At 50.7% G+C, this 25,255-nt stretch overlaps 1 protein-coding gene across 1 annotated transcript in view; it reads right to left on the reverse strand.

Moving 5' to 3' along the window:
• Nucleotides 1-5,017: 5,017 nt before the first annotated feature.
• Nucleotides 5,018-25,255, reverse strand: part of MLXIP (MLX interacting protein) — a 99,823-nt gene continuing 79,585 nt past the window's right edge. Inside the window, exons 2-17 of the mRNA XM_006865391.1 lie at nucleotides 14,247-14,353; nucleotides 13,782-13,867; nucleotides 12,405-12,494; nucleotides 12,044-12,085; nucleotides 11,713-11,884; nucleotides 11,000-11,089; nucleotides 10,530-10,618; nucleotides 9,057-9,660; nucleotides 8,573-8,697; nucleotides 8,260-8,440; nucleotides 7,826-7,950; nucleotides 7,214-7,315; nucleotides 7,007-7,134; nucleotides 6,779-6,902; nucleotides 5,643-5,772; nucleotides 5,018-5,139 (exon numbers count right to left, since the gene is read on the reverse strand). Coding sequence (XP_006865453.1) covers nucleotides 5,018-5,139; nucleotides 5,643-5,772; nucleotides 6,779-6,902; nucleotides 7,007-7,134; nucleotides 7,214-7,315; nucleotides 7,826-7,950; nucleotides 8,260-8,440; nucleotides 8,573-8,697; nucleotides 9,057-9,660; nucleotides 10,530-10,618; nucleotides 11,000-11,089; nucleotides 11,713-11,884; nucleotides 12,044-12,085; nucleotides 12,405-12,494; nucleotides 13,782-13,867; nucleotides 14,247-14,353 — 2,317 coding nt within the window. The remainder of the gene's footprint in view (nucleotides 5,140-5,642; nucleotides 5,773-6,778; nucleotides 6,903-7,006; nucleotides 7,135-7,213; nucleotides 7,316-7,825; nucleotides 7,951-8,259; nucleotides 8,441-8,572; nucleotides 8,698-9,056; nucleotides 9,661-10,529; nucleotides 10,619-10,999; nucleotides 11,090-11,712; nucleotides 11,885-12,043; nucleotides 12,086-12,404; nucleotides 12,495-13,781; nucleotides 13,868-14,246; nucleotides 14,354-25,255) is intronic.

Consider the following 25,255-nt stretch of genomic DNA (forward strand, 5'->3'; position numbering starts at 1 on the left):
TGCTTTAATTCTACTCCCTCCTCAGTCCATCCAAACATGACCACCTTCTCCAAACTCTGTCCCTAGCAGCATCTATGATGACACACAACATGGAGCCAGGCTCGAGAAATGGAAAACAAGAGATACATGTGGCTGAACTCAGTGGACACTGAGTTTTGTGGTCCAAAGGAGGCCACCAACCACCACACCTCTCTCTTCAGGTCCAAAGTCATGCTGTGGGTCATGAATGTTTTTCCCCTAGTGGGAGGCAGAGTGGTTTGGCCATTCAAGAACATGTGCCAGCTGAGTGCAATTTCAGTCATGAAATACCGATCTGGGTGTCAATGAGTGAACCAAGCTGGCATCTGGCACAGGGCCAGGGTAGCCTCTGAGGGACAAGCCAGCTCCTCTCTTCGGTCACCTTCCCTGGCACAAAAGCCAGGCAGGTGGCATGGCAAGGCCAGAAGCTTCTATATTAAGCAGAGGTGACCACTTTCCTCAACCCCTGAGAAAGGAGACTCCTCTACTGGTCAGTGGTCACCAGGAAAGCCAGTCTCATGGGGCTGTCACCAAGTGTAGGAACTTCAGGCTGGGGCCAGAGACTGGCTGTCCCGGCAACCTTTCTTAGTACAGGGCTTCATGGCTTCAATGTACAAATCCTCCCAGCACCCCACAACTACCCCGCGTAAAGGGCGAAGGAGGAAACAAGGGCTTTGGATAAGCCCAGAACTGTGGCCCCATCAGCAAATGGGGAGTTCACAGTTAATCTCACCTGACTCAGGCTTGTCTGTAGCAGGTGCTCTCTGGGATACTTCAAAGGACCCATAGGACCTACCTCCACTCTAGGCTGGACCCATACCAAGCAGGAGGCCGCCAGCTGAGGCCACCACCTTCCAGATCTCATCATCTTACCAGCTTTCTTCAAGCAACAGGGGAGCACAGAAGGTCACACAGAACAGACGATGCAAAAAAAAAAAAAAGTAAGTTTTTTATTGTCTTGGATGCAAACAGTTTTAAACTGCATTGTAGTGTTGCAGCAGCTGGTGGAGTGGCTGTGTGGAAGGTGACGGTCAGGGTGACGCAGGATAGAGGGAAGCTCTCATCAGACAAGGCTCTTCTCTGGGTGCTTGTTTTGGTTTTGAGACTGTGAGGTGTAACTGTCTCCTCACAGTAACCCTGATACAATCCCCAAAATTCACTACATGAAGCAAAACAAAACAAAATGAATCACTGATGTTAATAAATTGAAACCTTAAAAAAAGGCAAGGAACAGAGCGTTCCGGTGGTGGTGGTACACAACAAGCAGAGGGGTACATTGTTCTTTAACTGGGTGCTGTGGAAAAAGGGGTGAAAAAGACACACTACAGAAACCATAGGGGCGTGGGAAAGAGTGGTAGTCCAGCCCTGCCCCCACCCTGGGTAGGAACAGCTGAGAACTGACTCTCCCAGGACTGAGCCCTTCAGACCTTTGTCACTGCAGGAAATGTAGAAAACTTCAGTCTCCCAGCCCTTCACAACCTCAAGTCCCCAGAGGACTAGGTCTTTCTCATGAGGGATCCAGAAGAAAATATTCCAGATCAGCAAGGCTGAGGGTGAAGGCAGCGGAAGACTGGGAGATGGAGATGCATTTGGCTACATAATTGGAAAGGAATTTTACAAATATAAAATTCCATCAAGTAAACACACACACACTCCAACATTCAACAAATCTCTCTTTTCCTTCTCCAACGTTGGTTTTCCTAAGCTCCAACAAGCAAACAGTCCCACATTTGGTAAACTACAAATGCAATTCCTCAAAATGAAAAGCCAGTAGCTGACTGGTCCTCATCTACCCCATCTCTCAGGCCAGTCCCGGTGGAAGCCAACGGGAGACCCAAACACTCCTTCCACATTCAAGGAGTTCCTGCCTGGCTTCCTGAGTTCATTCAGATGACAGATGCCCACCCAGCAAATCAAGGTGTCTACTGCCTGGTACACACATGCCATTGAACATCACTCCTCAGCCTGTCCCCTCCTTACGCGCAAGGCTCAGCTGCAGGGCCAGTCCTTCAGTCTGCACAGGCTCCGCAGCAACATATCTCACCTACACACACCTGACAGCCTCGCAGCTCCCCCTGCCCTTCTCAGAGAGCCCAGGACCCAGAAAGGCTAGGTAGGGGAAGGCCACTTTCACCATGGGGCTGAGGGTCTCTTCTATGGCAAGGAGCGCGATGGGAGGCAGGCATCTCTAGGGTGAGCGACCCAACTCACATGTGGGTCTGTGAGGAACCACGGGGTGAGGAGGCCAGGCAGATGGACACAGACCACTGGAACTGGGTAATACGAGTTTCTAGTTCTGAGAATGGAGGTGCTGAGAGGTGAGGCTACAACACACCTGCCGCTAAGATTTCTTCCAGGTGGGAAGCCAGGGCCCTCAGGTAAAGGGGAATCAAGGCAGGTGGCATCAACAGTGTCACTAAGCACACCCTGTACCTGGGGCGGCACCAAGGGACTCGTTTTTCCCTGGGATTTTGGGAGTTGTGTCCTCTAAGGATCCCCGTGTATATGAGGGGTTTCAAAAAGTTCATGGGAAAAGTCCATCTTCCATGAGGTTTTGAAGTCCTCTCGCATACTTCTGTCAGCTAGGACAGTAAAACCCTAAGGGCTGACCACAGAGGTCTGGACTGGGTCAGGTCAAACGAGCACTGGAGTTGGGGTAAGGCAGCTGTCCCCTGTCCCCCGTCCTTCTTCCTTAGAACTCGATACGGGGTGGGTTTCCCTCGTGCCCAGGGTCAGCGCATCCTTGGGTAGGTACCCTGGTTCTGTAAACGGTCTGGATAGAGGGACAAAAGCCAGCCCTCAGCTAGTTGGGTGGCACCGGCTGTCCCTGCACTTGAGCATGTTGTGAGGGCACAGAACACCCGCAGAGATTCCTATGCCAGCTCTCGGCTTGCTGCTTCCCTTTCCAGACGGCTTTGCTTATTCTCCAAAGTCAGCATGGTCGGCATTCAAACTTATCTCTATGGGCACGATGACTGGAATGGGGGTGAAAATGAGTGTAAACAAACCAGAGAGGCCTTAGCCGACACAGAAACCCAAAGTGGAAATCGAGCAAGCTCTGTAGCAAGAGACGACCCAGCTTTGTAGGCTGGCAGCGGGGTCATCGCAGCACCCAGAGAAGTGAATGTGAAGAGATCTCGACAGAACAAAAGCAGGCGTCTCTGGGGCAGTCTGCCGGGACTCACACTCTCAGGTCGTACACAACCGGCCAGCCTCAAACAGTTGGCAGAGCGTGCAACCACGGACGCTAAATCCAGCAAAAGGGCGAGGTAGGCCAATGAAGCAAAAGGCCGATTTTCTATTCCACGGAATTTAAAAACAGCTTTTAAAAAATGATTCCCCAGTGCGGGGCGGGGGGAAGCTTTTGAAGGGAGGCGTGCAGTCTTGGCTCATCCCCATGTCGGCTGGTCAGTGGTCAGCATCTTTCATAAAGAAGGCACGGGAACCAGGCAGGGGAATGGGCTATGCCGACAGTCCTCCTCAAACCCTCCATCAGAGTACATTACTGTAGTTTTGTTTCCTTTTTTATTCCTTTGTAGACTTCTTACCACTTTTGAAGAGTAACTTCATATACGTCTTCCTGGGGTGGAAGGCAGATTCTGTTATCTTTTCCCAGGTAAGCTTCTGGAAGCCTGCAGACAGGGTCCCCACGTTGTTCTAGTGCAGGGCTGAAGAACTGATAAGGGAGTGGCGGAGGCATCAGTGGATGGAGAAACATCCCTTCCTGTCTCCGTAAGTCCAAGTGAAGCAAACAGAGGTGTCTGGGAGCCAGACTCCAATCTTCTTGAACATGGGGCCCATGGCTCCTCCTTTTCCCGCAGGTTCCAGGCTCCCTCAAAGCTCACCCCAGATCCATGTGTCAATGACACTGACCAACTTTTGGCTATGGCCACAGACAGGGAGGACAGGAGGCAGGGAGAGCCGACTCTGGCTTTTGGGAGGAGTGTGCGTGTTGGGATACCTGAGCTTATAGAGCGTGTTCTCCCACGTAGAGGCTGCAGATGATCGGGATGGGACCCCTGCCGCTCCACTCCCCATGCCTTCCTCAGTCATCGCCCACTTTGATAAGCTCTGCCAGTAACGTTCAGCAAGTTGACCTGTGACCTGAGAGACGAGATGAAGGCCGACCCCTTGGAGAACTGCCTGTCCATTTTCCATTTCTTCCCTTACAGCAGAGGCAGAGCCGGCGGTAGGCACGGGGACATCTTTGGTCCAGAAATTGTCGTGGTTTGACTCCCATTTGAGTGACACAGTTGGCAGTCAGTCTGAGGACAGGGAGGCAGCGTGGGCTCTTCAGCAGCTACAACTGGACGGTAGGAAGGTCCGCTCAGTACTTCTGTCTCTTGAAGGGTGAGGCTTGGGAGTGGTGGAGAATCTGGGCAGAAGGGCCGTACGTGATGTGAGCCTGAGGGGGCGCTGGCTGGAGTCCCTGCCACGGGTCTCAAGTAAGAGAAGTCCATGCGCAGTGCCAAAGGAACCAGACACAGCAGCTGTACCCCACCCCGGCGTGCGGGCCAGGGGGCAGCTCAATCTTCTAACCCACCCGAGTGCAGTCATATGTAGGGTCTCTGAAGAAGGCAAGTCCCTGGCAGTCTGCCACACCTGAGCCTGAACTCAAGTCTACATCTATGTACAAGGTTCAGTCACTGGGTAAGGGGAAGAACTGCAGATCAGACAGGGCTGGGAGGGGTCTCTTGGCCTCGTGAGCTCTCCTGGTTGGCGAGTCCCTGTGTCTGGGCTTCCTGAGGGTGGTGGGACTGATAACTGAGGTTGCTGAGTGAGAGTTCACAGCAAAGGGTGTCCAGAGATGGGCTACTGCCGCTGGCAGGACCCAAACCGGCTGCCGACCTGAGCGTGGTCTCTGGGGCAGCCTGGAAGACCGTCTGAGTGGGAGGGGGATCCTGAGGCTCCGAGGCAGGATCTGCTAGGCTGGAGGCCCTGTCTCCACGAGCAGAGGAGGGTCTCCTTGACGTCTTGTGAATCACGTGCCGTCAAAGTGCTAAGACTCGCCTGCTCTCTTGCCAATCCCGGTGATGGCCTTGGAAGCCTGTTCTGGCAGCTGGGCCGGGTTTGTCAGAACGGAGGTGGTGGTGCTCAGGTGGCGAAGCGTGCTCAGCACCACTGCAAGACAGGGGTGAGCCACCCACTGAGTCCATGCACCCTGTGCACACGCTCCCATGTGGGGGCCACTGAGCTAAACTGAGGCAGGGGTGCTTACACCTCCTTACTCGGGTCCACTGTTAACAACTGAGAGCAGCCTAGAGGACACAGAACGGCTCCACAGGGCTTCCAACTACATGGAAACAGACTGCCTCCGTTTTCTGCATGGAGTGGCTGACCTTACAGCTAGCAGCTGGGAGCTTTAATCACTGCACCACTAGGGCCCTTCACCTGACACTCCCAATGCCACTGTGCTGATTCCAACTCAGAGTGACCCTCTGTAGGGTTTCTCAGGCTGTAAATCTTTCTCCCACATAGCAGACCTCAAAGACCTGTTTCCCATCCTTCTCCAAGGGGCCTTTCTGGACATACTGAGCTCCTTTAGGGGAGGTGTAGGTGTTCTTAGTTAAGCACTCCAAGATCAGTGTCCCACCCTTAGCCCCCACAGTTCCGGCTGCACTCACTTGGCCTGAGGACGGGCAGGGAGCAGCGCTGATCAAGCCAGGAGAGTGCTGTCCGGTGAAGCTCCTCCAGGCTACCGGTGGACACCATCCCCTTGAAGGACTCAAACAGGGGCTTGATGATGATGCTGAACTACACACACTTGGTTAAAGAAAAGGTCTGCGTGGGGGGCGCTGGGCACGTGACTAAGTCTGCCATCACTGTCCAGAGAGGATTAAGAAAGAGGAAGGGCAGGTGATTGTTCCTGACAGGGAAGTGTGTCCACACATTGGGCTCTATGTCTGTCTCCGACAGGGCAGGCTGCTGGAGAGAGATGAGCCCACATCAGTCTTTGTGTACACACAAAGATGGAAGCACAGTGGCCTCTCTTGATGGCTCCATGCAGGGCTCCTAACCCCCTGAAGATCTGGGCTCAGTAAAGGCACAGGTACGTCTCCTCCTCATGGGGGTCATGCCCACAGCTCCCACCCCGCAGCCATGTTACCAAGGCATACCTGACTCACGAGCACTGTCAGCATTGGTCTGAGTGGCAAAAACCCAGAACCAAATGGCCAAACCAGGGAAGGACATGAGGGCTGGTCACTGCATCCCTGAGGTCACCCAGCAGCACTGTGCAAAGGCCACCTGCCCCATCGCCAGTGATGGTGGTTAGTTCTCTCCTCCTGCCCAGATGTCCCTCAGGCCATTGCACCCAAGACCCCCAAAGTGGCAGCCAACTCACCCTTGGCAGGAGTGCCATGTGCCCCTGAAGGCCAGGTGCAGGGTGGCCCTGGTGCCACGGACAGACCCACACTGAGGTGCAATGTGAGGGAACAGGCTGCAGACCTGGAGTCCCCGCCTGTGTCAGTGGGGAGCAGATTCCTCCACCGTCTGCCACCAGGATCACTGAGCTGCCGCTGCTTTATGAGGTCTCCTGCCTCTCTCCACTGTCTTCACTTCTTAAGGCCTGCCTGCCAACTCTTTCCCACAAGGTGCCCATGAGGCCCTAGCTCCCCTGCCCCTCCGCCCCCTCCACCACCCCACTGCAGGCCAGGCCCACTCTCCTCATCTGAGAGGATGTCTTTCCAGAGAGAAAGTCTGTGACTGCATTTCCACAGCACTGGCCCGGGGTCGAAAAAGCCCAGCAAAGTAAAGATACAATCCAGAACTTCCAATTCTGCAGGGTCCGGCTCTTCACGTACTCGTCAAACATGTCTCTCATGTGATCAAATTGATGCCTGGCGACAGGGACACCGGTGGCAGGGAGCAGCTGCTGGCAGGAGCTGGAACAACAGGAGGAAAGCAGTGAAGTGGCTGGGCCAGATCAGGACCCAGGGCTGGTGCCTGGCCAGGCTTCATTGTGGACAAGGGGCACCTCCAGTCTCACATGATGGTGGCATTCAGTGCCTCGATCTCCTCCCGCAGCTGCCGGGCCTCCTCCTGCAGCTGGCCCCGCTCCTGCTGCAGCTTGGTGATGTACTCCACGGTCTTCTGCAGGGTGATGGCGTGGCTGGTCTGCAGAGGTAGGCAGGTCAGGGTGGCATGTGAAGGTGCCCAGGCTCCCCAGCCAGCACCATGTGCTCAGTCAGCTTACCAGCTTGGAGCTATTGGCAATCAGGCCATTCAGGGTGTCAAAGCCTATCTTGATGTTGAAGCGCCTCTTCTGTTCAGCTGAAATGTGCTTCATTTGTCGGTTCTGTGGGGGAAACGACCGTCTATCATGGGTGACATGGATCAGGCCAGCTAGGCCAACCCTAGGCCCAGCCCTGTGCACCTCTGCATCTCACATATGGCCATGGGGCAGGTGAGAGCCCAGGAGCACCCAGTCACACAGGCCCCAGAAGGAGGGTGTGACAGAACTGAGCTGCTCCCATGAGGGAGGAATCGGGGGAAATCAGGAGCTGGAAAGCCACCACTGCTGAGCAAAGCCAGCAAGCCAGTCATCAGCCAGCGTGCAGATGGGACGAAAGGGCTTTTTGACCCAATGTCCAATCTTGCCTCCCGGCCAGTTTTTCTCTGTGCCACCTCCCCTCATGTAACGGAGGAGGATCAGAGACGGCCACCAGCATCACTGAGGACTGCACTGTGGCCTCCATGCAGGGGCCTCTGACATGCCTGCCCTGGGCAGAATGGGGGGAGCTTGGTTAGTGGGCAGGGAGTGCAAGGGCCAGAGAAGCCCCCCAAGAGAATCCAGTCCTGGGGGTACCTTTAATGCTGTCACATTCTTGTGGTCAGTAGATTTCCCAGAGCAGCTGTTCTGGGGGGACTGGGGGCTGGGGCTTTGCTCGGATGCGCACGGAGAGGCCTGCCCGGAGCTGGGACAGTCTCGGCCTGAGAAGAAGAGACCCCGCTGCAGATGTGAGCTGGGCAGGGCTGCACTGCTCTCAGCAACTCAGAGATGGGACACAGATGTGAGGTGTTATGAGCATGGGATCAGAACTGGCAGCTCATAGTCACTCAGTTGTTCTGAGGCAGAGTTTGGGAGCTCTCCCCTGTGGGTGTCAGTTGCCTATCTTGACATTGTTTGTTGCTGAGCATGTACCGCCTGGTCCTGAGAGCCAGGTTCAAGCTGGGGACCCCAAGCTAGACCTCCAGGGTGTGGGGGGCCCATGGTGCTCTGCCACAGAAATGGACACTCACTGGGACCCACAGCGGGAAGCAGGGTGCCACCCCCATGCAACAGGCCCTGCTCGCCCTTCACCAGGGTATCTGGCACGGTGCTTGGGGAGAAGAGCCGGGGGATGGGTAGCTGGCTGCCAGAGCTGTGGCCGATGTCTGTGGTCACTAGGATGCTGCTGTGGAACTCCGTGACCCCAGGAGCCTACAGCGACATGGAAAGAGTGTGGTCACCAAGCACAGACATGGTGGGGCGGGAGGCCAGCCATGTTACTAGCAGGCAGAGGGTTTTCCCAGGGCCCTGGTCCCTCCCACACAGGTGAACCCGCCTTCTCACCCTGGCGATGGCAGTGGGTGTGATGACCATGCTGGACTGGGATACGGTGGAGGTGGCCTGCATCCCTTCTCTCTTCAGTGGGCCTGACGTCATTATCACTGCTTGTGGCCGGCCTGGGAAGGCAGCTGACCATATAGAAGCGGGGGAGGCCCCCAGTCAATGAGCATGCTCCAGGGAAAGCTGACCCCTCCTGCCCTCAACGCAGGAAGAGTCAAAGCCACTGGGGCAGTAAAAACACTTATGCAACTTGTCCCTGAAGGGGACGGACCAGAGGCCTGGGAACAAGATGGTCACGTCACCGTGAGTTTTCACACGTGAGTCAGATCAATATAAAAAACAGACAGGAAGAGGGTCAGTGTAGAAGCTGAGTAGCTCACGGTCTGTATTCTGCCGTGGGACAAGCACCTCCCTTAAAGTGGGGTGGGGTGGGCTGAGTGGGGTGTCTGTAGGGCCTGGGAAACCAGCTGTGGCTCCCCTAACTCACCTGGGGTGATGCAGGCATTCTTCAATACCAATGACACAGGCTCTGGTTTGGGGGCAGGCACTATTTTAGGGGGCTGCTTGGGCCTCACCCCGGTCAAGGATACAGGTTTGGGAGGCACAAAAGTTAAACAGGGTTGTGAGGGCCCAACAACAGGAGACAGTGCCAAGTCACAGGGGGAGGTGGGGGGGCGGGTCGTGACCACCAGGCCCTGGCTCTGGCTGAAGGTGGTGGTGGAGGCTGTGTGGGTGATGACAGAGGGGGGCTGGCTGGCTCTGACCTGCTGTGTCTGAAGGAAGGTAGGGGGCGCTGGAGGGCGCAGGGCAGGTGGGGTAGGGGGAACCAGAGGCAAGGAGGGTGAAGCCGGCGTGGGGGCAGGGCTAGGGGAGAGCAGGGGCAATGTGAAGACAGGAAGGAAGGGCTGGGGGACAGTCAGAGGGGGCTCTGAGGGGCCAAAGTCTGTGGGCTGGACAAAGGGGTCCCGAGAGCGAGGGCCATGGTCACAACTCTGCTGCTCCGAGGTGTCCAGAGAGGCAGGGGCAGCAGATGAAATGAAGTTGTCTGGCAGGCTCACGTTGGGGAGGGTGGCGGTTGGCAAGATGTTCTCCTGAGAGGAGAGGGGTGAAGGCTGGGGTCTTTCTGGCAGCAGGCACCAGGATGAATCCCCCATCATGCTGATGCCTGAGCACCCCCAGGCTCTTGTTTCCCTCAGGGCTCACTACCGCTCGGAGCTCAGACAGAAATGGCTCCAGGCGGACACCAGCCAGGGGCTCTCTGGTTTCTCGAGCCATTTTCCATGACAGGACAGAAGCAGCCTGGCTCACAGATGCTTACCGGGTCACCCAGAACAGCTTCATGTGTCAACTTCTAGAGCGATACCTCTTCCTCAGTGGGAGAGGCTACGACAAATCAAAGCCTTGTCCCCAGTCTCCACAGAAGACACTCTTCCCAGCGCCAGACACAAAGACAGTGTTGGTGTCTGGGGTCCCTGGGAAGCCTGCCTCACTCAGCCCGGCAGCCACAGAGCCTGGGAACCAACCACCACTACGCACTGAGCAAAATAGAAAGTAAACCTACAGGGCCGATTTTCATAAACGAAGCCCTGCTGTGGCGCTGGGGGTTAATGCCCTGGGCTGCAAAGTTGGTTTGAACCACAAGGTTGGTTCAAGCTCGCCAGTCATTCCTCGGAGGCTACACAGGGTCACTATGGGTAGGAACCCACTCGATGGCACTTAACAAAAACAATTTTATCACAGTCCAAGTTTTCTTTCTCTGATCCCATCTTAACTGGTCAGCACAGAACTGCACTCAGGATACAGGAAGCCCCCAGCAAGCACACATGCTTCCTGACACAGCCTCCACCACTCAGATGCTGACTGAGGGTCAGGAATTCACAAATACACAAGGGTCAGAACAAGATGGAGCAACGCTGTGTATGCTGCTCATAGCTGCACAGTCCTGCCCTGAGTCTCATACCTGGGTGGGGGGATTGCTGGGATCAGGGACTGGGGCTGGGGCTGGGGCAGGCAGCATGGAGCCAAAGATGGAGCGGATGGAGAAGAGGTCTGAAAGACAAAGTTGGGGGCCATGTGAGCTTCATGTGCCTGTCAAGCCCAAGGTCCAGTATATGCACTCATCCCACCTGACGCAGAGGCGTGTGCGCACACGCAGCCATGGAGACCTCAGCAGAACAAGGCCCTCTGGCCGACCCAACTAGCCCAGGCTCTGAAAGACACATCTTACAACAAGCTGGGACCTGCTGGAAACAGCACCATGGTGGCTGTGTCGTGCACGCCCCCTGCTGCCCAGAGCAAAAAACACACGTTCTTTAAAGAACAGTCAGTCTCAGGAAAACTTTCAAGTTTCTCCCCAGTTCTACATCAGTCCTCTCAGAAAGGGACACATTACCCGCTTGGTCCAGGCAGTAGCCTCTACCTGACGCTCACCCTGGAAAGGCTCAAATGTGTCCATGAAGTCCAGGTTGGGCTGTAGAGGCATCAATCCCGGCTGGATCATGTCTGCGTTGCCCAGATGTGCTGTGAGGGTCAGAAAGGGGAGAGGGTCAGCCCGCCTTCTCAGCCCACCTAACAGGTACACACAAAGGGGCTCTGAGCACATTCTAGTCTTTCAAGGGGAAGTAAAGGCAGCTGGCTGGGGTTTCCCCCTTCTACAAGTTCATGGCCTTTTTTGCTCTCAAAAGGCAGTAGAGAAAGCTCACTGGGGTTGTGGAGTGGATAACCCTAAAGAGTAGTGAGGATCAGAGAAAAAGAGGACGACCCCCAGAGATGGCAGTGTTTTGACTCGATGGCACCCAACAACAACAACAAATAGTAGTGAACTGATTCCCATGGTTCCTCCCCCAGATTGGGCTAGAGACCACGCCCAGCAATGCTCCAGGGTTTCTCTAGGTGAGTCACTGGTGGGCCAGGATCAGAGATACGATACTCTCAGTGGCCCCGAAGACTGCCGGGTGGCCCAGCCCCACCAAGGACACGTGGACCTGTGGGTCAAACAGGGCTGGCCAAGCCTTCAACGCCACATATGAGGGGACATGAGTGAGTGACATGGCACAGGTTGGCACTGGGCCTGGGGTGGGGGTGCCCAGCAGAGAAGCAGAGGTTCCGGGGTCTCCAAGTTCTAAGGACACGGGTGCAGTTACCTATCTCGCGGGGGTTGGGCCAGGCCACGGGCTGGTGAGAAGACAGTGTGGAAAAGAGGGTGTCGCTGAACTCAGACATGAGCATGTCGGTGTCCAGAAGTGGGTCCTCCTCCATGGGGACTGGGGTCTTCCATCCGTCTCCATGTTTGTGCCAGAAGAGCATGTCGTCATCCTACTCATAGGAGGGAGGGAGAGGGCAACACGGGACTCATGAGTCCCCTCACGGTGCTGCAGCGGGAGAGGTAAGGACTGGGCTGGCCTCAGGGGGAGTCCATACCCCTCCATTCATCACAAGGATCCCGGCTCCCAGGCTCCCCTGAGGCCCACCCACCTGGGCCAGGCTGGACAGGTCCTCATCCTTGTGCTGCTGTAGCTGGAGGAGAAGGGAGAGGAACAAGGGTCCCCTCAGGCCTTGGCAAGGTCTGGGCCTCAGTCATACCCCCCTGGGAGAGGGGGTGCTCTCTGAACATCCTATGGGGTGCCAGAAGGCAAGGAGAGAAAGGCAGCCTGCCCTGGGTTCCCCAGACTGATGTAGGGCACAGAGGGGGTCTCTTAGGTAATACAGAATCAACGGCCCCAAGCACAGCTGGGACACCAAGAGCAAGGAGAGTATGTTCTGCCCACTGGACTCTCCTGCTCCATGCGGTAGGTGGGCCCCCTGTCCTCTTCCCTGTAGGGCTGCTGCCAGGTACCCTTTTCTTGAAGTAGGTTCTCCACTTGTGATACTCTCTGATGACAATCTCTATGCGACTCTTCCAGTACTTCCCTTCCGTGGTGATGGCCTATTGCACAGGTGACAACAAACGGATTCTGGGTTCAGCATCAAAGCTCTGTGCTCACAGGGCAGAGAGCCTGATGCTGGGCAGCCAGCTTAGAATATGCATCTGAAGTCCCTCCCAAGGCACATCCCACCTCAACCTGCACCCAAACGGGTCCTCCCACAGAACCTGCACTTTCATTTTAAGACCTAAGCTCTCACAGTGCCTCCGCAGGACTGGTAGCCCAGGACAGAGCAGAACACTTGGGCAGGGCAGTAGGGCCATTCTGCCCCATCCTTAGAGGAACCTATAGAAACTCACAGGCTGCCACTTTCCCACTTCCAAAGGGTGAACACTAATAACCAACCACAGAACTTCAGGGCGAATGGGGCCTCCAAAAACATTTAGTCCAACCTTTCCATCGCATGACGCATACATGAGAAATTTCTTCCATAACATCCTTTCACTCAGCTGTGTCGAGGAGAACTCTGCTCCACTGGGTTTTCACAAGTAGACTGGCAGACCTTTCTTCTGAGGAGCACCTGGCTGAGCCTGAACCACCAACCTTCCGGTTAGCAGTTGAGTGCATTCACCATTTGACCATCCAGGGATAAAGAACTGACTACTTTCTCAGAAAGTCCAACTCACATCCAGATACTTTTTTCCCTTCCCTCTTCTTTTGGCAAAAATCTTTTCAAGCAAGTCCCAGGTATGGTGTCATTTCACAGATAAAACGGTTTTTTAAATTAATGTAAAGAAACAGAAAATATTGTTGTGCAAGTTCCCTTTTGTTTCATTGGCTTTTTCCTCAACGTCTTTTCATATGCCTTGTTGTTGTTAGGAGCTGTCAAGTCTGTTACAACTCATAAAAACCTATGCACACAGAATGAAACTCTGCCCAGTCATGTGCCATCCTCACAACTGTTACACGTGAGCCCACTGCTGCTGCCACTGTGCCAATCCAGCTGTTGGGGTCTTCCTCTTCATTGCCGATCCTCCACTTTACCATGCATGATGTCCTTCTCCAGAGACCAGTCCCTCCTAAGACCATGTCCACCTGCCTTACAATGAGCCAAAGCCCTGCTCATGTTTCATGTGAGATCAGAGGCTACATCCTCATCAGAGAACCACTCAATTTGGGCTCAGTCCAGTCTGAGAAGAGGGAACTCCAGTAGCCCATGGGGTGCCAGTGGTCATTTGCTGCCAAAGTCCCTTCTCAGGGTCTTGCCGGCTAAAGGACATGCACAACCGCTGCCCTGCTGCCTACCGCTCTGTATACCCTCTCCCTACCACCACAGACCCGTCCCGTACCTCCGGCCGGCGATGCTCATCCACATCCACAGAGCCATCGAGGGGCGTGACAAAGTGGCACACAGGATTCTTGCGCTTCTCCAAATCTGGGAGGGCAGAGGGCACGACACTCACTACTGCCAGGAGCCCTGAAGAGACGCCTTCCCGCCCCTCAGCGTGGCCCTACCATTCATCCTCTGATTCTGGGAAGCCAGGGGTCTGTCAACTGCACAGGAGGGTGGAGACGACGGCACTGTCCAGGAGCACCCACACCCACTGGACCTGCTTCCAAAACCTCTGCACGTTGACCCCTCACAGTCCACCTCTCTGCTATAGCTTTCCTGACACCCCTCCCTCCTTCTCTTCCCGTGTCTCTGGGACCCACGATCACCACAGCTGTCTCCTCCACACTGACGGTATCTGCTGATTACAAGGCTGAGCCCCAGTCCAGACACACGCAGGCCTAGGTGCTCCTACAGCGCTTACATTGCATGTACCACGCCCGCCAGATGGCGTTGTTGAGTCGGATCTTGTCCCTCCACTGGAGCTTCAGGCCTTTGAAATTCTTCCACTTGGGAGACACCAGCTTCCCACTGCAAGGCAAGAGAGTTTGGGAAACTCAATAAAACCAAGTCATGTGCCCAGGAATTCCACAACTCGCGTGGAACTTCAGGATATATGAGTCATTCCAGGCTTTGGGGTCCCATCAGTGGGAGATGAGGAGGGGGTGGCACAATCCAGGATGTGGAGGGAACCAGGCTGCTGGAGAGAGCTGACGGCACACAGGATTCACTATACCATTTTACTGACTTTCACAAATCTTTGTAATTTTCCACACACACAAAAGTGAAACAGAACTCTCTTGATCACAGAATAAAAACCAACCTCCTGTAAGCTGGTCCCAGCCTACCTCTTTTCACACTAGTCCCTATGAGACACTCATGATCCATGGATACCAAACGACCCATTGGTCTTAGTACCAGTGCAGTCCCTCGTGTCCCCAAGCCTCTATATGTGGGCCCCCGAGCGCAAATACCTGTCATCCTTCAAAGCGCTGCTCAAATGTCATCTCATTGGAGTGGCCCACGAGGACCCTGACCTCTAGGTCAGCTGTGTGTGTATGTCCCCTCATTAGACCCGGAGACTCTCCAGAGGAGGCTCTGTAGGCTCACAGTATCTGACAGAGTGAGTAGGGCCCTGGCTCGTGGTGGGGCTCAATTCATTCTCCTCAGAATTAGGTAAAGAGCCTGTGCAAACACAGTCAGCAGCAGGTAAAGGAGTGGGCATTGTTCTAAGAGTTTCCTTTTCCAAGTGCTATGCCAAAGGCTAGATAAGCACTGGACTGCTAACCACAAGGCTGATAGTTCAAACCCACCAGTAGCTTCTTGGAAACCCTATACAGGGTTACTTTGAGTGGGAACTGACTCAATGGCACTTAACAATAACAATGCTGGAGCCAAGGAGCCCGCGTGGTACTGTTATGTGTTGGGCTGCTAACTGCAAGGCTGTTGGTTCAAACCTACCAGTCACACCTTGAGAGAAAGATGAAGCTGTCTGTTTCAATATTCCGACTTCCAGTTGCCCTGTATAGGGTTTCCCATCTCAGAAACTCTATACAGGGTCATGTGAGGCAGAATCAAGCTGATGGCAGTGGGTCAGGGGGCACAGAATTTGCCTCCTCCAGACGGCTTGAGATAAGCAAGCCACGATTTGGGGTTTCTAGCAGAGGGGGTACTCCACAGGCTCACATCCCTGCTCCTTCTTCAGAGTGACTGGGGACCCCATGCGACAGGCACAGTGTCTTCAGAGGAAGCACCAACCAACTAACAGCTCAAGCCAAAGCTTTGGCAGAACACTGAGGCCTCTCTCGTCACTGCACCCACAGCTGGCCTAGCAGGCAGGTCACCCCAGACATCACTACAGCATGTCCTCTCAGGTACGAAGGACAGGCAGACCGCCCCAGCCCTAGGACCAGGAGAAGCACCCACCTTCCTCCCTCCCTTCTCAGGAGGTCTCCAGGTCCCTCTTTCTGCTCTGCCCAGTTTCACCAGCCATTATTGCGCAGTTCTGAGCTTCTGCTGCCTATGAGCGGGGCACTTTGGAAGGACACTAAAACTTGTCTGGAATTTAACTCTGCTCCCTAGGTAAAATCACAGTAACTGCCACACCCAGAGAGCTTTAAGAAGGATTAAATGAGTGCGCACACACACACACACACACACACACACACAAATGCCCCAAAGCAAAATAAAAAGGTAAGCTACTAATCCACCTTGATTATCTAGATTTATGTTCTTATCAAGAGGCCTGACTTCAAACAACATCTCCTAGCCTCCAATTCCTTTCTTTTCCTCTCAATGTGCCCCCTTGTTGTCTCCACAGGAAGTGGCACCCCTCACCCCTCACCCTCAGTGCCATCAGACCAAGATCTGGGTCAAGGCCCATCCGGCCTGCCTTGTGGGCGCCCACACAGCTGCAGAGCCACTTGCTCTGGAACGCAGGGCTGAGGCTACGTATACAAGAGTCGTGAAGAGTCGGCACTGGGACGTGTACTGAACTAAGGGGCTCAAGTCACTGCGGGAGGCCCAGCTAACCCAGCCTGAGTGGTCAGGAGAGGTTCTCAGGAGGAAACGACACCACATAAGGGCCAAGCGGACAAGGAGACCTTAGCAGAGCCAGCTGCGGAGAGTGGGACCACGCTGTGCCTTTTTGTCTGACTAGTGACAGCTTGTGACAGCCCTGAGGCGAGCAAGAGTTTGGCCTGTTCAAAGCTGGGACCACCTCCCAGGGAGCAGCTGGTTCCAGAAGCTAGAGAGCAGACAGAAGCCAGACCACCCAGGGACTGGATGGCCATGGCCAAGGGCATAGTCTTCAATCCCAAGAGCAATGAGAAGCCTTTGGAAAGTTGTAAGCAAAAAAGTAAGTTAATAGAATCTGATCTGTGGTGGGTTTTTTTGTTTAAAAAAAAAAAAAGTCCATGCGATATATATTACAGAGAAAGAAGTAACACCAAGACTAAAGAATCCTTACCCGTTAACAGCCCCTGCTGTCCCTGGGTCAGAACCAATTCAATGGCACTTAACAACAACACCACCCATCAACAGGCATCGTGGTGTGGCACTGCAGGATAATGCACCATACTGTACGGTCAGCTTGCACTGTAGGTCGGCGGTTCCTGCTTACCAGGATTTCCTTGGAAATCTTATACAGAGTCACTAAGAGCCAGAACTGACTCAATGGCACATAAAACAATAACAATCCATCAACTGGACTCCTGGTGTGGCTCTGTAAAATCAGCACTGGACTGTGAATCACAAGTCAGCAGTTCAAACCTACTAGCTGCTCCTCAGAAACCCTATATGGGGTTGCTATGAGTCAAACCGACTCAATGGTACTTTACAACAACAACCCATCAATAAGAAAAAGACAAACTTTACTAAAAGTGAACCAAGGAAGTGAATAAGCAATCCAGAGAAGAAGAAAACTACAAATAGCCAACTAACACGCAAAATGATGCTCGGCTTTACTAAGAATCACTGAAATGCAAATTAGAACAAGATGTCATTTTCATTCATTATGCTGACAAACATTTAAAAAATCTGAAACCCTGAGGCACTGGCAATGGAGTGGGCGACTGGCTCTGACACATTCCTGGAGGGAGGCCACCGGGCAAAGCCATTTTATAGGGTGGCTTGGCCTATGACCCACCAGACTTCAAAACACATAAGGCAGCTACAATGACTGAAACACAAGCGGAGAGCTCAATGGAATACAGGACAAAGTCCAGAAGCATGGGCATTTTATATAAGATAGAAGTAGCATTTCAAATCAGGAAGGTAAAGATGGCTTGTTCAACATTAAATAATGCCAGCTGTAAAGGTGCTAGGAGAAATCATGAGAGCAGGAACGGCACAAACCCCAGAAGGCATGATGAACACTACATAAAACCCCTAAGTCTATACACGACAAAACAGTCAGAACAACTGACGGTGGACACACTGACAACCCTCTCAAAATTATTAGTGTAAAAAAAAAGAAAGAAAACCCTATACCTTATGATGAAAAAGGAAAAGGATCCATGATTGACAGTTTCCAGAAAATACAAATGGTTCTTAAACACACAAAAACCCACATGCCTTCACTTATCAACGAACCCAAAACGAAAACGAGATGACAGTTTCACCTCAGAGGGTGGGGAGGACCACACATTTTGTAAATGGATGAGGTCTGGGGACATGGGGCAATGCTAGCAGGAATATATACTGGGAGGATCTCTCTATAGGACAACTTGGGAATAACTCCCAAAATAAACACACAAACCCTTTAAGACTTGATCCTGTAGATAAACTCACACATGCATAAAACATGAAAGGGCTTCAAAAAGTTTGTGGAAAAACTCCATTGTAGTTCCATTCGGTTTGTCCACAAACTTTTTGAAGGTCCATTATAATATACATATCCAAGGATAGTCATTACAGGATCATTTATAGTGAAAGACAGGAAATCACTGAAATATTCAAGAAATGGCTCATTAAATATCCTATAATACTATATCATACAATAGTATCTACAGAGCTTTAATAAGCATGCACAAACAGAAAGCAGATTAGTGGCTCCCAGGGACTGAGAGCAGGAGGAACGCTAATGGATTTTCTTTTGAGGGAGATAAAAATGTTCTGGATTTGGATAGCAGTGATGGATGCACAACTCTGTGAATATACCACACTCTGTAAAAAGAATTACATCTCAGTGCATGTGCAGGAAAAGAAAGCAAAGTATAAAGCAAGGTGCATATAAAAGAGACTTCATACAGTATGTGTTCATGTTTGAAAAGGGCGTATTTGGAAGGAAACACAAGAAACTAGTAATAATAGTAGTAGGACTAGTTAGGAGCTAGGTGGGAGAAGAAAATTTACTTTTCACAGTACATCCCACTCCTAATTTAGGGTCCAAAGACCAGACCATAATGTGACAACTGGTATTACGTGAACATTGAGGATGACCATATCAGATCACAAAATGAAGGATAATGACATCATTACATAATTGCCAAAGTGCATCATTATATAACGGCCAAACCACTGAGAATCATGGTCCAGCCAATTCAACGCATAACTAAGTGCCGTTGAGTCGGTTCCGACTCATAGTGACCCTGTATAGGGTTACCTAGGAGCTGCTGGTGAGCTTGAACCGTCAACCGTGTGCTTCTAACCAACTTTGCAGTCCAGCGCATTATTCCACAGCGCCACACCAGGATGCAGAACCACTGAGCCCCATGACCCAGCCAATTCAACACTAAGTCAGCATTACTAGTGCCCCCACCACATCGACATGCTGCCACCCGATGTGCATCGTTAATGTGCAAAATAAATAGTAGCATGGATTTTGTTTTCTATTTTCATAGATGCGAAATGTCAGATAATGAGATAGTTGGATTAGTAAGGAGTCAGTATATACACTTTTGAGTATTTTGAATTTTGTGCATTCAAAGAATAAATTAAAAACAAAGCAAAACTGTTATGATCAGAAATTTTACTTTTCAGTATCACAATAACATTTTAAGTTGTATTAGTTATTATCTGTAGTAGTAAAAAATTGTAACTAACTAAACAAGGTCAGTCACAACAGGGGAAATGGTTAAAAGTATGGTGCAATCACACGGTAGAAAAGTCCAGAGATTTAGAGAGAGACAGAACCACACCATATCCTCACACAGAAGGCTCACCAGGACACAACGTTCAGAGGAGGGAAGCAAGCGGCTGAACTTCACAAGCCATCTGATCTCACTAACATAAACAGCCACAAGCCACAAACCAAGGTAATGTACAAGTATATACAGGTATCAGAAGGTCAGATCAAAGGTCATGGGAGGGAACCAGGACTAGAAGGAAGGATAAGGATAAGGAAGAGGAGTGTCAAGGGACTTTTATCTTTACCTGTCCAGTTAGCCTATTTTATAGCAATAAAGTATCAATATACTAAATGTGTGTGTAAATATTTATATACATGTGCATACACACACACACACACACACACACACACACACACACACACAGGCCTCTTCTTGCTGCCTTTTGGAAAATGGGCCAGGAATGGGGCATGGCAGTGCCCATGTGACCCATGAAAAGGCTACGGCATCTGGAAGCCACTCCTCCTGGCTCTTCAAACAAAGTATTAGTTACATTAGGGCCCACCTGTGTTTCCGTCCAGTACAGTATCTTCCAGCAACCTGATGTCTAGCCAGGCAGGTGAGTGTGTGTGGGGGGGTGGGGGTGGGGGATAGGGGGCAGGGATACTGTCCTTTACCATCTTATTTTCTTAAGGAAATAAAGCACCAACTTTATAACAACGCATCTTCCTCATATTGACACCAGAACTCAAAGACCTTTTCTCTGCATGCACAAGAGACCCAGATCCTGAGAGCATTTTTCACCAGCCACAAGATGGAGGCTGAGGACAAGAGACGGAAGATCGGTTACAATGGCAGATACGGTTGCCAGGGAAGAGAATGGCCTTGCAATGGTCTGTTAAAAATGAACTCTGAGGCTTTTATGATGAAGTAAATCTTACCTTTTCCTTGTTACCTTAGGAAAGGACAGGGGGGTGTAAACAGTAAGAGCATCCTCCCCGAAAACTCAGCTTACACCCACAGTTCAATTACTTACAACGAAGAGGTAGGAAGAGACAGCAAGAGATAAATTCAATCCTACAGTCCAGAAACCAAACCTGACAAACCTAGGTTTGGGATGTTCCTCTTCAGTTTTCCTTGACATTTATCAAATACGGTCAAACTTCAGCATGAATATACAACATCTCTGAAAGTCTAACCGTGTCCCACAATCACCTCCAGGCTTCCGTTACAGCACAGTAGCCAACAGATGGCGCTGAACAAACACAAAGAAGGAACACCAAGAACAAAACCTACATCATCCAACAGAGGGAGACGAGGTCAGAGACCTGTGCCAAACATGTTTTTATGGTGACTGACCTCTACCCTCCCCAAAGCCAACAGCAATTTTGATTCAAACTCTGAAGGAGTAGCATGCAGAGATCTGAGTTACCAAGGTAGTACACATGACTGAACAAGGCCGACACACCTATCTGTGGGTTTCTTACTGATGGCCTTTGTGTGCTAATGTTCGCTGCCAAGCTTCAAGGAGAGGAAGAGGGCAATGTCAATGCAGAGACTCCCTCTTTTTACAGGGTCCCATGGACTCCTAGTATGGTGGTTCAAACCCATCAGGTGCTCCACGGAAACGGGGTTGCTATGAGTTGGCACCCATTTGAGGGCACTTAACAACTGGTGTGACGCTGTGGGCTAATGCAATAGATTGCAGTCGTTTAAACTGCAAGGTCGGTGGTTCAAGCTCACCAGCTGCTCCTTGGAAACCCTATATAGGGTCTCTATGGGTTGATAACAACAATGCAGCACTTAGCAACAGCAATGCAGCCAGCAGGGAGGCAAGAAGCTGTTTCAGGAGTGCTCACCAGAGCACTATGGAGGACACACTCCTGTTTCCCTCTTGAATTTACTCAGACCTATTCCAGACCCTCAGGATCATGGAGTAGTTCTTCTTTAAAGTGTCATCAGAAGCACATTTAAGAACATTTTTGTAAAACCACGGGTTGACCTCAATACACAATAGTCTTCCTCTTGCTTTAACCTCCTATCGGCCTTTGTAGCTGGGGCACCTCACTTTATGCAATTTTATTCTCTGTGTGCTGAGCAAATAATCTGAGATGCTGGATTATGTGAAGAACGTGGTGGCATCAGGACTGGAGGAAGACTCATAACAACATGTGATATGGCTGAGAAGAAGAGGATTTAAAATATTGATGAAGATCAAAGACCACACACAGCCTTTAGTATGGATTATACCTCAATGTAAAGAAAAACAAAAATCCTCCCAACTAGACAAATAAATAACATCATGATAAATGGATAAAAGACTGAAGTTGTCAAAGAGCTTGGAAAACTGGGGGGTCAGAAAAAAGGAAGAAGACCCCCACAAGGAAATGGACTGACACAATGGCGGCGGCAGCAATGAGCTCAAAGCAGTAACTGTGAGGATGGCGTAGGAGTGGGCAGAGTCTTGTTCTGTTGTGCATTCACTGTCAGAATTGACTTGACAGCACCTTACAACATTTCTGAGCAAGGAGCACCCTAGCATGCACTGGTCCATTCACACACACACACACATCTGTGGACAGCTGGGTTTCCTCTGATTCACCTCACTGGAAGCAGAGTGCCCAGCAAGCGCTGTTAGGTGCCACTGACTTCATTCTGACTCACAGTGACAGAAAAGACCTGTTGAGGACGGGTTCCTAGGTTGAAAACGTCACTGGATCAGACTGCTGCTGTCTTTTCTATCAAGGAGGCTGGTGGCTTTGAACCAGCAACCTTTGAGTTACTAGCTGAGAGCGTAACCACTGTGTCATCAATGCTGAATGCAGAGTTACTGAGTGCTAAACTCTTCCATAAAGAAAGACTTTCAGACCTCACACACACGCACACATACCTTCAAAGAGGGAGATGCATAATACAAACAGGATTCTCTCTCCAGGGTAGCCTAGTCAGAATCTTGATGGCATACACCAGTAATTAATTTCAATCCTGGCTAATCATTTAAAATTTCTAAGCCTTCGGATCCTTTATCATTAAATAGAGGCTAAAAGAAATCTTGTGTCTAATCCCCACATATACTTAAGGTTTAAAGGAATATGTAAGAAAGGATATGTAACTCACTGCCATTATTGCTAATACTTTCCATTTAAAATAATCTTAATATACACACAAATTTTTTTTTAAAAGGTCTCACAGCTTTTGTTGGCAAGAACTAGTAGACCAGAAATCCTTCAGTTCTAGGGCGAGACTATTCTGGAGTGGAAATGAGATGGCAGGTCGCCCACAGACGGTCTGAAGTGTGAGGGCAGAGAGCCCAGAAGTGAGGAGAGACAGGGTGGAGCCAGGGAGTCAGAACATACACTCTCTTCAAAAGCAAGCAAGTCCAAGGCTCAGGGAGTCCTGTGTTAGAGCTCTCAAAATATGTGGCCAATTCACTTAATTTATCTAGCCACCTTTGTTTGTCATGGGCCAACATTTCTTCCCCATTCCTGAGGCTTCTGGGAGGCACATTCAGGAACTTTCTGGGTCCCGCCCCCTGGACCTGCCAGAGACAGGTGGAGTAGCCCAGCCCTTCCTCTTTCCTCCAGGGAGCAGGCTGCCCAGAGACCTGGGGGATGAGGGGAGGGAGTCTGGAGCTTGGAGCTTACTCATCAGCCCCCTCCTCCAAGAGCAGCTTTATCAACAGTAGGGGTAGTAGGATGACCACCACCTGCTGTCTCCTTTGTTTCATTTTTCAGTCACTTAGAAGTCGTGCAGAGAGCTGGCATTGGGGTCATGACTATGGAGAAACAACTGTGAAGCTTGCTGAATGGTAAGCTGATGACTGTCTAGCAGCATCTGGAAGCCACATCCCTGGGGCCCACAACTCCACCTGTAGGGGTTGATTCTATAGACTCACGCATGCACAGGCATAAAGACACAGACTGGGCATTAAGTCACAGCACTATTGTTGTTAAGTACCATCCAGTCAGTTCTGACTCATAGCAACCTGTATAGGGTTTCTGAGGAGCGGCTGCCGACACTGAGGTTCAAACCGACCTTGTGGTCCAGTGTTTCTCATTCAGTGCCACAGCAGCACTGTTAGTGGGAGCAAACAGGTTGGAGAGGATCCAGAAGACACATTCCACAAACTATGGGGATCTCATACAGGGGACAGTACGGCTCAACCAAAGAAACTAACACCTACTGACTGATTATGTGCTGACATATACATAGGTGAGACTTCCCAGATGCGTTGTTTAGGGGGATAAAACAAAAAGAGCCAGGCTCTAGCTATGCCAGCCACTGGTATTTTTCATGGGGAGACCTCCACTAGATGTCTGAGAAAGGATATGTGAAAAACAAGCAGCAGTTTTGGAGGGATCACCCCTTGGGAAAGAAACGATGAGGAGAGATGAGGGCTCTAGTGAGGAGAGACTGAGTCTTCATTGTGTATCCTTCTGCACAATTTAAAGATGAAATGGAAATACACAAGAGGACTTCAAAAAGTTCACGGGAAATTCCATTACCTTTTCATTCCATTTTCCCACAAACTTTGGAGACTCGTTTGTGTGTGTGTGTATGTATGTGTACACACACACACACACACACACACACACGTGCTATTGTTGTTGGCATTGAGTCAGTTTCAACTCATACTGACCCTACGCCAACAGAACAAAGCATTGCCTGGCTCCCCAGCATCTTCACAATCATTCATTCATTACATTTGGGCCCACTGCTGCTGCCACTGTGCCGGTCCATCTTGTTGAGGGTCTTAGACTTTTTTGCTGACCATTTACTTTACCAAACATGATAAAGCTTTTCTCAAGGGACTGGTCCCTCTGGATAAAATGTCCGGAGTATGGAAAACAAAGTCTTGCCATCCTGACTTCTAAGAAACACTCTGGCTATACTTCCAACACAGATTTGTTTGTTCTTCAGCCAATCAATCCACGGTACTTTTAATATTCTTCTGTAACACCATTTTAACTCAAACACATAAATTCTTATAAGCCTTCCTTATTCACTGTTCAACTTTCACATGCATTTGAGGCTATTAAAAATACCATGGCTTGGGTCAGGCGCACCTTAGTCCTCAAACGGACATCTTTGCTCTTGAACACTTTAAAGAGGTCTTGTGCAGCATATCTGCCTAAAGCAATACTTCATTTGATTTCTTCTTTGCTACTTCCATGAGTATTGATACTGGATCCAAACAAAATGAAGTCTTTGACAACTTCAATTTTTTTCTCCACTTATCATGATGTTATTTATTGGTACAGTGGTAAGGATTTTTGTATTCTTTTCATTGAGGTGCAACCCATAAAAAAGGCTGTATGGTCTTGGATCTTCATCCGTAAATATTTTAAGTCCATTTCACTTTCAGCAAGCAAAGTTGTATCATCCGCATATCACAATGATTATTACTGAGTCTTCTTCTAATCCTGATGCCATTTTCTTCTTCACATATCCAGTTTCTCAGATTATTTGCTCATCATACAGACTGAGTAAGAATACAACCCTGGCACACACCTTTTCTGATCTTAAACCATTCTGTGTCTCCTTGGTCTGATCGAATGACTGCCTCTTGGTCCAGGTACAGATTCCTCATGAGCACAATTAAGTGTTCTGGAATACTCATTCTTCACAATGATGTCCATAGCGTGTCATGATCCACACAGTCAAAAACCTTTATCGTGTCAAAAAAGGCAAACAAACATCTTTCTGGTATTCTCTGCTAACAGTCAAGATCCATCTGATTTCAGCAATGATATCCCTTCTTCCATGTCCTCCTCTATATCCAGCTTGAGTTTCTGGCAGCTTCCTATTGATGTACTGCTGGAGCCATTTTTAAATTATCTTCAGCAACATTTTACTTATGATATTA

The sequence above is a fragment of the Chrysochloris asiatica genome, unplaced genomic scaffold, assembly GCF_000296735.1.
Source record: "Chrysochloris asiatica unplaced genomic scaffold, ChrAsi1.0 scaffold00078, whole genome shotgun sequence".
NCBI lineage: Eukaryota > Metazoa > Chordata > Mammalia > Afrosoricida > Chrysochloridae > Chrysochloris > Chrysochloris asiatica.